Source organism: Mercenaria mercenaria, chromosome 15, assembly GCF_021730395.1.
Source record: "Mercenaria mercenaria strain notata chromosome 15, MADL_Memer_1, whole genome shotgun sequence".
In the NCBI taxonomy this organism is placed as follows: domain Eukaryota; kingdom Metazoa; phylum Mollusca; class Bivalvia; order Venerida; family Veneridae; genus Mercenaria; species Mercenaria mercenaria.
Genome location: NC_069375.1, coordinates 8,947,916 through 8,960,876, shown reverse-complemented (window position 1 = coordinate 8,960,876; position 12,961 = coordinate 8,947,916). Strand labels below are relative to the sequence as shown.

At 36.5% G+C, this 12,961-nt stretch overlaps 2 protein-coding genes across 2 annotated transcripts in view; one reads left to right on the top strand and one right to left on the bottom strand.

Annotated features, from left to right (window-relative positions):
• The window catches only part of LOC123546132 (transforming growth factor beta receptor type 3-like), a 107,234-nt gene extending 105,030 nt beyond the window's left edge, over nt 1-2,204 (top strand). The window contains exon 7 of the mRNA XM_045332323.2: nt 1,069-2,204. Coding sequence (XP_045188258.2) covers nt 1,069-1,270 — 202 coding nt within the window. The 3' untranslated portion in view covers nt 1,271-2,204. The remainder of the gene's footprint in view (nt 1-1,068) is intronic.
• On the bottom strand, nt 1,804-12,917 carry LOC128549199 (uncharacterized). Its single transcript, XM_053525726.1, has 3 exons — nt 12,877-12,917; nt 9,751-9,871; nt 1,804-2,571 (listed from the first exon to the last, which is right to left on the bottom strand). Exons 1-3 carry the CDS (start codon nt 12,915-12,917, stop codon nt 1,804-1,806), a joined length of 930 nt encoding a protein of 309 aa, XP_053381701.1.
• Nucleotides 12,918-12,961: the final 44 nt, after the last annotated feature.

The following is a 12,961-nucleotide window of genomic DNA, read 5'->3' as shown; positions in this document are numbered from 1 at the left end:
TTATAACTTGAGAAGGCTTTGGCCTAGAATCACGAAACCTAATAGGGAGGTTGATCATGACCAGCAGATGACCCTATTGATTTTGAGATCAGTAGTGAAGGTCGTCTCTGACCTGGAACAGTTAAACCGTATCCATATGATAACTTGAGAAGTCTTGGGCCTAGGATCATGAAACTTAATAGGGAGGTTGATAATGACCAGCAAATGACCCCTATTGATTTTTAGGTCAAAGGTCAAGGTCACATTGACCCAGAACAGTGGAACTTTTTTTGCCAAATAACTAGAGAATGCTTTGGTCTAAGATCACATTTGATAAGGATGTCACTTGTGACTGGTAAATGACCCTTAATTATGTCTCCCACCACACAGTGGTGTGAGAGACATAGTGATTTACTCCAGTCTGTGTGTGTGTGTGTGTGTGTGTGTCTGTCTGTCTATCTGTCTGTCACAGAGCTTGTCCGCACTCTTAAGTCGAACATTTCACATCCGATCTTCACCAAACTTGAACAAAATATGTTTGATCATAAGACCTCGGCCAAATTCGATAACTGGCCAGATCCGCCCAGGCACTTGTGAATTATGGCCTTTGAATTACTGATTGAGTCCATTCGTCCAAACCGTCTAATTTGGTCTGTTCATCTAATCCATCTAGAGAAACTAGACATTTTTCGTAGGGGCAGTTGTGGGAGACATGCGCTTTTCTCAAAAGCATCTCTAGTTATTAATTTGAGGTCAGTATATCAAACGTCCAGTACACAGTGACCAAATAATTTCTTTTTCCTTGTGCAGTTGCTGAATGTATCAATGTGGGGCATTTGGTGTTCTACGAGCTCTTGTTTTACAATGATTGTGCTTCAGAAACTTCAGACCTATACTCATGTCTTTGTAACAGATTGAAGACATTTCAGCTAGTCTGGTTCAAATAGGCAGGTTCTGAACTGAACTGCTTCTGTCTTAGAGAAGTGGCTTCTTATAAAGAAAGACAGTTTTCCATAAAATTATTATTTAAACTTCTAAAATTGTCAAAATCTTGATCATGTCTGACTTCAAAGATCATCTTTTTTTCAGGGTTGCATATGTCATTGAGCTTAAACATGTACCTGATGTTGAAAAGTTTGAAGTTCATCTTGATCTGCGAGGTCACTCTGGACAACATGTGGAGAGGGAGACAAAGCTTGTTCTGAAAGCTCCGAGTCAAGTCACGTGGCGAGTTTACACAAAGAAGATTCAAGGATTAATTCATATTGTGGTACGTTATTTTGGTGTTTGATGCAAGTTTAACATTGATTTTTCAACAGTATTTTTCGTAATGCTAAAACTGGCTGTTCAATGTATTCAGTCTAAAAAAGTAACTGACATCTTTCCCAACTAAAGAGGTGGATGATATATGGATTCAGACATAATATGTAGTCTTCTATCTGTCAGAAATTAAAAGTTGTTAAGCTTAATACATTTTTGTAGGCATACATAAAAAAGAACCATAGTACCTTGACATATACAGGCATCAGGCATTTACAGGCACCTTGTCATATCCAAGTGACTTACCATAAACAGGCTCCTTAGCATATCACAGACACCTTGGCCAGTACAGGCACCTTTACATATCAGAGGCACTTTTACCTAGAAAAGCACCTTGGCATATAGAAGCACTGCTGGCACCTTGGCCTATACAGTCACCTTGGCATATCCAAGCAGCTTGGCATATTATACAAGAACCTTAGCACACATAAGAACCACCAGTATAATATATTATACTGGAACCTTGGCCTATACAGGCACCTTGGCATGTAGAGAAACCTTGGCCTAAACAGGCAAATTAGCATATATGGGAACTTGGTCATATACAGGTACCTTGGTATACACAGGAACCTTGGTATATTCAAGCAGCTTGGCATATACAAGAACCTTGGCATATACAGAAACCTTGGCCTGTACAGGCACCTTAGCATGTGCAGGAACTTTGACATATACAGGCATGTTGGCATATTTATGTACCTTGGCATATTCAGGATTCTTGGCATATACAAGCACCTTGACATATACAGGCACCTTTGCATAAACAGGCTCCTTGGCATATACAGGAACTTTGGCATATACAGGCATGTTGGAATATGCAGGAACCTTGGTTAATACAGGAACTTTGGCGTATATAGGTGCATTGGCATAAACAGGAACTTTGACTAATACAAGCACCTTGACATATACAGGCACCTTGGCATAAACAGGCTCCTTGGCATATACAGGCACCTTGGCCTTTACAGGAACTTTGGCATATATATGTGCTTTGGCATATACAGGAACCTTGGTATATACAGGAACTTTGGCATATATTGGTGCTTTGGCATATATAGGTGCTTTGGCATATACAGGCACCTTGGCCTTTACAGGAACTTTGGCATATATAGGTGCTTTGGCATATACAGGAACCTTGGTATATACAGGAACTTTGGCATATATTGGTGCTTTGGCATATATAGGTGCTTTGGCATATACAGGCACCTTGGCCTTTACAGGAACTTTGGCATATATAGGTGCTTTGGCATATACAGGAACCTTGACATATTGAGGAACCTTGGTATATACAGGAACTTTGGCATATATAGGTGCATTGGCATATACGGGAACCCTGGCCTATTCAGGAACCTTGGCATATATAGGTGTGTTGGCATATACAGGAACCTTGGCATATTCAGGAACCTTAGCATATACAGGCACGTTGACATATTCAGGAACCTTGACATAAACAGGCTCCTTGGCATATTCAGAAACGTTAACTTATACATGCACCTTGGCATCAACAGGATCATTGGTGCATTCAGGAACCTTGGAAATTGCAGGCACCTTGGCATTTCACAGACACCTTGACAAATACAGTGACCATGGCATATTATGGCACCTTATTATATTTAGGCACCATGGCATATTATAGGCACCTTATTATATTCAGGCACCATGGAATATTATAGGCACCTTAGCATATACAGGCACCATGGAATATTATAGGCACCTTAGCATATACAGGCACTTCGGTAGACTTTCAAAGCTTCTCTTATACAGCTTGAACACATAAAACTGTTTATTTGACCTGGAACACTTAGCTCTATGACAACTAGTGATGTTCCGATTGTTGCCGATGTTCGATTAATCATCGTCAAAGTTTCAAAGTGGGCGACATCGATTCTGACCAAAAAGAATCTATTCTAGTCGCTGATTTTGCTAAAATATTAAAATCCCGCTTTCAGGACTTTTTCAGATACTTCTCGCTGTTTAGGTTAAATATTTTTGCTCTTTTATAATCTTTGGGTAAGTATTTAAAAATATCTGCTCTTTTAATTGGAGAACGCTGTCAGGCCAGCTGTCATGCTCGTAACAATAATAAAGATTTTGTTGCCCTGTCAGTAAAAAATCAGACGCCTTGAAATATTTTGAGTTCTGCATGAAGCCTGAATGCCGGATGTTGGCTCCTTTTAAGGAAAACCTTGATACTACTAGAGCTGTTTGCAAAATATGCTTTAAAGCGTACATTAACGAAGGTACCCCACCCACATTTTTCTGATTGGAAATAATTTTCAGATTTTATTTGACATGCTTTTATTATTCCTTCAATACAAAATAGTGGATTTACTTTAAAAAAGATGACAAAATAATTCCAGACCTGCCAGCAATGTCCCCAGCATATATTCCATGTCAAATTTGACAGTGCATCTAGCATGACTTGAATCCCAGGCCTTCAGTCATAGAGAAAAGTTGAATTCTAGTTACTTTTGCATTTGGTCCAATAGTTCCTCCCAGACCGCAGTTTGGACTTATTTGTTCGAACCTTTGAACAGTCGATTAAGCTATCGGTTGGTTAACTTTTAAGGCTATATATCGACATTTTAGAAGAATTTGAAAAACAAATCTTTGAGTTAAGGACTGCTTTATAGTGAAATAAAAAAATCCCATCAAGACAAATATTTTGAATCAAGATCTAACCAGCAGATGGGTTAACATTCGAAAAACTGGACCATAATTGCCCAACAGTTGCTAAAGGCTGTACAGTACAGCAGCTGTGTCATAGAATTCTTCATAAAAAGTAATAAAAGTAGTCATACAAAAATCTGAAAGTCTTGAGAAAGGTTTGCTGTTACTACCATACTGCCACATTACAAAAGTCTGTATTGATCTTTCGGTTCCGATTCTTTCGATTAATCGAATCGGAGAGAGATCAGAATCGGACCGATTAATCGATTCTGCTCCAGCTGTCCGATTCTCATCACTAATGACAACTGACATACTGGGGGTCATGAGTTTGTGACAGGAATGGCCGTACCGGCGACAGTAACCATCAGAACAAATCAACACCCTTTACAATATTTACAAATTTATTTATATAAGATGATTATTTACAATGAATAGATGATATGAAAAAAAAAAACTGATTATAAGAAAAAAAATAAAAGTTCAGTATCACCAGATACAAAGTTCGTATAGTTCCATTCTAATGTGACGTGGTACAGTTGTTTAATTTAATTGCGAACTTTAAGTAGCACAAACAAAACGTATCTCTAAATCCAGTCCCTTTAAACCGTGAATACGTTGATTCCGTGTTGGCTCCCTATGGTGGTAGGTGATTGCATCCCTGAGCTGACTTCAGAGGATAACAAAAATCATCGTCTTTGCGGTTTACGGCACAACCATGGGACGAAAGCTCTGCGCTGGGAATATCACATCCATTGAAGACAAGTGAACCTCGGGCATTGTACTTCCGGGTTATGACATCACCAGGTAAAATCGTCCAGTGGATGAAGCTAAAATATATAACATATGGTAAGCACCATAGCAAAACAAATAAGTCAGGGCATAAAACTGCTCCTTTGGGTACACCATACCTCCGTAGGCTCCCATAAATAATACGTGCTACTTATACAAAATATATGTGCTACTAAGTTCATACGTCACGTTATTAAAATACGTCACTAATTACTTCCATTATTACAAAAATTACTTACTTAAAAGACTAAAGTTAAAGTATGAAATGATATGAAAAGTATATGATGAAACATTATGGTAATGGAAATGATAAACTGCAGCCATTATTTACAGCTACAAATTAACAAAATTCAATGTAAATCAAACGTTATATGATAGTTGGCATCCATATAATATCTAATGCCATACACTAAAACGGACATTGTATGTATATGCAATAGACTTGCACACAATTTCATATTACAATAATATATTACATACATGGTACTAAACTTGCCATATAGATTTATACATAACAATACAATGCAGTAATGGTGTTCCATAACAACAAAATGTTTGACATAAGTTTTTGAAACAGTGCTTTACAATTATCATGTTACAAATTTCAGTAAAAATTTAACATCTTATATAAATGAAACATTTTAGATTCCTCTTTCGAAATGATTTACAAAAGTCTGAAAAATTGAATAAATTATCCGGATATACCGAAACTAGCAAAATCATATGCCGAAAAGTAAATGTTACAGAATTCTGTAGAATGCACAAAAATTTTACCAAATAAAATCGTAATGCAAAAATCATACAAAAATCTGACAAATAAATTTCTTACCTCGATCGAGCATAATTTCTAGCAGAAAATAATTCAGACATAGATTCGTCTATATGTCGGAAGGTGGTGTGCGCAAGCATATTTAGTCCAGTCTATTTAAAGGGTAATGTCCCGCCAAATACTAAATTTCATGGGATTCACGGCCTATGCGTATAAACTCTTGACTATTTGTATTTCCATGGGATTCACGATATAGCCGGGGAATCTAACTACTTTGGCGTGGATTTAAATTGACAATTTGAGGCCCATTATAGTGGTTTGGGGATAAAAACACAAATTACTGAACTTTATAAAATATCAGCTTTCTTATTACTGAACAGAATTTAATGAAATTTACATGGAAATTTAAGTTATGGAATACAGAAAAATATGAGAGGTATTTCATGCGTGAAATCTGACATTTACCTCAATAACTCAAAAATTTACAAAAAGATGACGCAATACCTGCATTTACACTACAGATAAAATAAGGCCCGTATGTCAATTTGTGACAGAGTTTAATCCTAAGGTCAAAAATGGCCATGCCCCTGTGTGACATGTACTTACTATAGGCTTTTATATAAGAAACTTTGAAAATCCTCTCTGAATCAATAATAGCTAGAGCCTTGATATTTTGACATGTGATATTAGAGTTGTACTGTCCACCATAATTGTTCAAATTATTGCCCTAAGTTAAAAAAATGTATTTGACATACACGTATATAATACATGCTAATATAGAAGAAACCGTACTTTGTACTTGTACCATTACATTACACAAACATGCTTGAAGCTTTGTACACAGGTGAGTGCTTTAGGTCGGACCCTCTTGTTTATTTTTCGGCCAATTTTAGTGGACAGTTGGTTTCGAGTGGGACGGGTAGTAGGTCAGAAGAGTTGAGGGAGGACAGGCCTTTTGACTATTGAGTGGGTGCAGTTTCCGGAGGCCCCTTTTCCCATGTAACTCAATGAATAATTTAAACAGGATAAGATCACATTCCAGAAATAGGTCCGATATTTTCATCAAATGGCCGCCCCTGAGGAAACCAACGTAGTGGTTTTGGACCGCATGGATCGACACCCTGCGATCAGTGCAGTTAGTCGGGACCCCGTGTTCGCTAACTTTTTTCTCTAATTGCAATAGGTTTTGAAAGCAAACGCATGGACCTGACCGACTGGCGGAAGCGAGGTGGTCTGGAGCCTGCGGTTGAATTTGCAAAAGTGGTTTTCTATGACGGGCTCTTTTTTGTTATGAAATCACTTTTAAATGACCAAACATTAATTGTCAAAATCATGTTTTGTGAAACAAAAAATTTGAAAAGTTTAAAACAAAGCAAGCACTTTTATTTTAGTAGATCTTTTTCAAATTGAAAATTTAAAATTAAAACAGTTAAAAATTAAATTCTGAAAATTATTGTGCAAGAGGGATTTCTTACAAGTTCATTACTCTTACATGTACTTACCATAGCAGGTTTACAGTATGTAAAGAATATAGAGAATCTTTTACAAAGACATTTTCTTAACTTGTAACACACATTGGTACATTTCTTACAGAGCCATTTTAAATCAGTTCCTGAATATTTTAGTACAATAAATACACTTTTTCATATGATAACATTTTCCTGAAGTGGATAATAATTTGGCATTCCAGATCCTGGTGTTAACAGACATTAAAAGTGTGGCCCTTTCCCCTGACACTTCGTAGAAAATCTATTGTACTTTTGCTAAATTATGTATTTTTTAGCTCACCTGAGCAATGCTCAGGTGAGTTTTTCTGATCGCTCGATGTCCGGCATCTGTCGTCTGTCGTCCGTCGTCTGTCAACATTTAGCTTGTGTATGCGATAGAGGCTGTATTTTTCAATTAATCTTCATGAATATTGGTCAGAATGATAACCTTGATGAAATCTAGGCCGAGTTCGAAAATGGGTCATCTCGGGTCAAAAACTAGGTCACTAGGTCAAATCAAAGAAAAACCTTGTGTATGCGATAGAGGCTGTATTTTTCATTTAATCTTCATGAATATTGGTCAGAATGATAACTTTGATGAAATCTAGGCCGAGTTCGAAAATGGGTCATCTCGGGTCAAAAACTAGGTCACTAGGTCAAATCAAAGAAAAACCTTGTGTATGCGATAGAGGCGGTATTTTTCAATAGATCTTCATGAATTTTGGTCAGAATGATTACCTTGATGAAATCTAGGCCGAGTTTGAAAATGGCTCATCTGGGGTCAAAAACTAGGTCACTAGGTCATATCACGTAAAAACCTTGTGTATGCGATAGAGGCTGTATTTTTCAATTGATCTTCATGAATTTTGGTCAGAATGATTACCTTGATGAAATTTAGACCGAGTTAGAAAATGGGTCATCTGGGGTCAAAAACTAGGTCACTAGGTCAAATCAAAGAAAAACCTTGTGTATGCAGTAGAGGCTGTATTTTTCAACTGATCTTCATGAAATTTACCCAGAATGATTACCTGGATAAAATCTAGGCCGAGTTCAAAAATGGGTCATCTGGGGTGAAAAACTAGGTCACTAGGTCAAATTGAAGAAAAACATTGTGTATGCAATAGAGGATGTATTTTTCAATTGATCTTCATGAAATTTGGTCAGAGTGATTGCCTTGATGAAATCTAGGTCGATTTTGAATATGGGTTATCTGAGGTCAAAAACTAGGTCACTAGGTCAAATTAAAGAAAAATCTTGTGTATGTGATAGAGGCTGTTTTTTTCAATTGATTTTTATGAAATTTGGTCAGGTTGATTGCCTTAATGAAATCTAGGTCGAATTTGATTATGGGTCATCTGAGGTCAAAAACTAGGTCACTTGGTCAAATCAAAGAAAAAACTTGTGTATGTGATAGAGGCTGTATTTTCAGTTGATCTTCATGAATTTTGGTCAGAATGATTGCCTTGATAAAATCTAGGTCGAGTTTGAACAAGGGTCATCTAGGGTCAAAAACTATGTCATACCTAAGAAAATGCTTTTTTTTATCGCAAGAGACTAATTTTTTGGTCCAATCTTCATGAAAATTGGTCAGAATATTTGTTTCCATGAAATCACTAGGTCAAACATGTTTTACACTGTTATGGAGTGTTTCTTAGGTGAGCGACCTAGGGCCATCTTGGCCCTCTTGTTTAAATGTACAGATATGTTTTCAGAAGAAAAAGATGACCGGACTGTGAAGCAGATGAAGAATAGTTTGAGAAGTTCATTAAGGACAGAATGTGATAGCAAGGCCATTACTGTCTCCATTGATAAAACTATTTTACAGGTAGGCTTGCACATTAACCTGAATAGTTTGATCCACACAGTTACCTCAACAAGTAGGCTGACACATTTGTACCACTAGTTAGGTTCACAAAGTTACCATAGCAAGTGGCCCCACACAGTTATCTTAGAAGATAGACCCACACAGTAGGTAGCCCCATGCAGTTATCTCAGTAGGTAGTCCCGCACTAACACAGTTATCTTGGTAGATAGGCCTAAACAGTTATCTCAGTAGGTAGCCCCACACAGTTATCTCAGTAGGTAGCCCCACACAGGTCTTTCAGTAGATAGCCCCACACAGTTATCTCAGTAGTTAGGCCTGAACAGTTACCTCAATAGGTACAGTTATCTCAATAGGTAGTCCCACACATTTATCTTATTAGTTAGGCCTGAACAGTTCTCTAAGTAGGTAGCCCCACACAGTTATCTCAGTAAGTTGCCCCACACAGTTCTCAGTAGGTAGTCCCACACAGTTATCTCAGAAGATAGACCTGAACAGTTATCTTAGTAGGTAGGCCTACACAGTTCTCTCAGTAGGTAGCCCCACACAGTTATCTCAATAGATAGTCCCACAATTTATCTCAGTAGTTAGGCCTTAACAGTTATCTCAGTAGGGTAGCTGCACACAGTTATCTCAGTAGGTAGTCCCACACAGTTATCTCAGTAGATAGGCCTTAACAGTTATCTCAGTAGATAGGCTGGAACATTTATCTTAATAGGTAGCCCCATACAGTTATCTCATTAGGTAACCCCGCACATTTATCTCAGTATTTAGGCCTGAACGAACAATTATCTTAGTAGGTAGGCACACAAGGTTATCTCAGTAGGTAGCCCCACACAGTTCTCTCTAGGCAGATCCACACAGTTACTTCAATAGGTAGGCCCACATAGTATTTGTAGTAGGTAGATCCACACAGTTACTTCAATAGGTAGGCCCACATAGTCCCTGCAGTAGGTAGGTTCCTTTACATCCTTTTGTGTATGTGATTTTAAACACTGTTGTAGTGGGCAATATCGGTTTGTTAATTTTGCTCTTTTACAACTGAATATAATATACCAGTATATCAGTAATACTGCTCATCTCTATGTCTAAAGTTGTCCTGCACCTAGATTCATTTTGGAAAGGTTTCAGTTGATACTAGTATGGAATATTGGAACTCTGCTTTAGTTAATTGACTATCCTTCGTATCTAAAGCGTGGTTGAAAAACAAAAACAGAACTTAATACTTGATCATAGTCAAGTTCACGTTTACCCAAAATCTCAGTTGCCTTGAAAAGTTTTCATGAGAAGCTTGCGTGTTTGTTATTTATATAGAATCTTGTGATTTCACTTTAAAAACAACACAACTGATAGGAAAACATGATTTTGACGTATATTAAACAACTTGCATGTTTCTTCAACAGATGCTTGGTATCAAAAAAGTATGTTTGACCTTGCTGATCCCATGAAAACCGTTAAAGAATGCCACCCATGTTTTATAACAAGTTCAGCAAGCATGTCCCCACTCCATTGCTACACATTTGGTAGAAAAGCACTGACTAATGCGTAAGTCTAAATACTTTTTTTTTTTTGCCCCCTTAATATGGGGTAAAATTTTACTCTCCCCATTTTATCATGTGATTGTTTGGGTATTTTGTTATTTGTGTTAGGTATTATTTTATTTGAAAAAAAAAAACCTATATAATTGACAGTAGGGTGTTAAAACGATAGGGATTTTAAGGTGTCATATTTTAAAAGAGTTTTCCCATTTGTAATTTCAGTGTTAATCATTTTGATGGTACCCTTCAGAGAACTTGCCTTTTAAATGTGGAAATTTTTAGGGACTATTCCTCTAGCCTGGGGATCACGATTTAAAAATAACTTTTGCTTAGTTTTTATATCCTGTTTGGAAAGAGGGATTATAGAATGGCACATGCCCTGTCATCCACCCTCCACTGCCTGTCTGCGTCGTCCTGCAATCGGTGTTAAAAGCATAATTTAATAACTTTTTAAGGTATTTACAAAAAATTTGGGCATATAGGTAATGTGAGTGTTTTGCAAAAATGCTTTTTTTACCCGGGTAAATATCAAAAAAAACGGGCCAAATAAAAATTTTTTGGCCCCTTTTCTAACAGAAATTTTGAAAGATTCAGTGCCCTTTTTTAAAACTTTCAAAGGATTGAATTAAAAAACTTGATTAATTTTCTGTTAAATGAATCAGGATACTTTTATTTTTAAATACTTTTGTACGCACCAACTTTGTACAGAAGACTTTAAAGGACCGATTCTGTTGGGGGAGCGGAAAAAATGTTTTCCGGCGGAGAGAATGAACCTCGGATCTGGTGCTTGCGTAAAACCTTAGCACACCTGTACAAAGTAAACTTCATTGTGTTTTTTTACATGAGGATTTTTTATTGCAGAAATGTATGCAGAAGTTTTGAAAGCTTTGCACTATTTATGGAAAACAAACCATTCTTAAACTGCAAAAAGGGATCAAAGAATTATTTCATTATACAAAATACTTTTTGCTTAAAGTTTTTTTATGATGAGATGTTTCAGTGCTGCAGCATTATAAAGTTGGGTATTTTACTCACCGCTACAGTAGAAGTACAGTACAGTGCACACTTGCACACAAATAAGTGCATAAAATTGCTTGTTTTCAGTCAAGATGGTTGTTTTTTGGATTTGAAAAGTTGTAGATGTTAAATATGAAGGAATTTCTTTTTTTCTTTGGTGTCTGATTGAACTTTGTGAAAACGGATTTCATAGTATCATTTTGTCATTTTAACATACTTCCCCCTCTAGTAATTCACAGATTTTTTTAAAAAACAAAATTTTAATCTTACAAATTTTAGTCTTTTCCAAAAAACTTGTGTTAATTTTATTCTTGTATTTTTAGCTTCTGCCCAAACCAAAAATAAATCTGACCCCAAACATACCCAACCGGGTTTCAGTTACATTTGTTTGAAAATGTTTTGTTCCTGGCTCCTTTCATCATTTCCCTTAAAGTTGCACAAACCCACCTCGATTTTCCCTTCAAGCCATAGTATGTAAACCCCTGTTGAGAGATTATGAAGAATTCTGGTTTTCCCTGAAGTTCCGAGAGAAACAAGTACTCACTCGTAAAGCAGAGGTGATTTTTAAACTTATTTCTTTACCATACAAATTAATAAAAAATATCTCCAAGGGGGGGCTTCAAGATCTGCTTAAAGTTTGCAAAAATTCTATCTCTAGATGCATCTTTTTATTTACAGATTTTTAATGCAAAATTCTATTTTTAAAGATTGTTTTAAAAGAGCATAACTATGTACACGTTTAATTTTTTTGGGACCAAAAGTTTGTGGTTTTTTCTTGGGTGGTTTTCCTTTGAACATCCAAAGAATGGGGATTTATGTTATGTTCATTGGAATTAAAACAACAACAAAAATCCCCCGTGAAAAATTTTGTCCCCCCTTTAATATCAAGATTTCACGAATAATTTTTTAACCCTTACCTGCTGGGGGCAAGGATTCTGCCCTTTTCGACCAGTCAGACCAAGATCAGCCGGGACATCTGCACGTTCCTTTCATCGTAAATTTTTTTAAAACCCCCTTCAAAAAGAAAATGTACTGCCCAAATTGAAAGAGGACCTCCATTTAAAAAATTTGCAGGAAGGGTAAAAGCATATCCAGTTAATACTACAGGATTTTTTTAATACCTAACAAAAACGTTGGGATGATTTAAATCAAAATGGAAGAAATTACTTTATTCTAATGTTTAAGTTTAAACGGTTTTAAATACCTTTTTGCTTAAAACGAATGAAAAAAAAGCTATATTTTGGGAATTTTTTCCTTTTTTTTGAAAGTTGTGGGGGGACAGCGCATAAATACTTCAACGGGACTCCACAGGTGAAAAACTAGTTTTACGTTGAAAATTTGTAAACTTGCAACCCGTTTTTATCGTTTACTGAAAATTTATAAACCCCTTTTCGCTCGCAAAATGTGGGAGTTCCGCTATCCAGTGGTGAGAACTTACTTTTTGATGTGTTCCCAGAAATTTTTTTAGTGGTGTGGGGGCACATATATTACCTTTGTTCATCTGTCTGTTCTTCCCAATTTTTGTCATGCATTTCTCAAAAAGTGTTTGACAGTCCTCAAAATATCCTAGGATTGT

What these genes read in the sequence shown, in the direction of transcription:
- LOC128549199 (XM_053525726.1), bottom strand. Translation starts at nt 12,917, where the DNA reads ATGCATGACAAAAATTGGGAAGAACAGACAGATGAACAAAG. An exon ending in GAACAGACAGATGAACAAAG is followed by an intron (nt 9,872 to 12,876) that starts GTAATATATGTG and finishes TATTATATTCAG; the next exon opens with TTGTAAAAGAGCAAAATTAA. An exon ending in ATGTGGGCCTACCTATTGAA is followed by an intron (nt 2,572 to 9,750) that starts GTAACTGTGTGG and finishes GTATATACCAAG; the next exon opens with GTTCCTCAATATGTCAAGGT.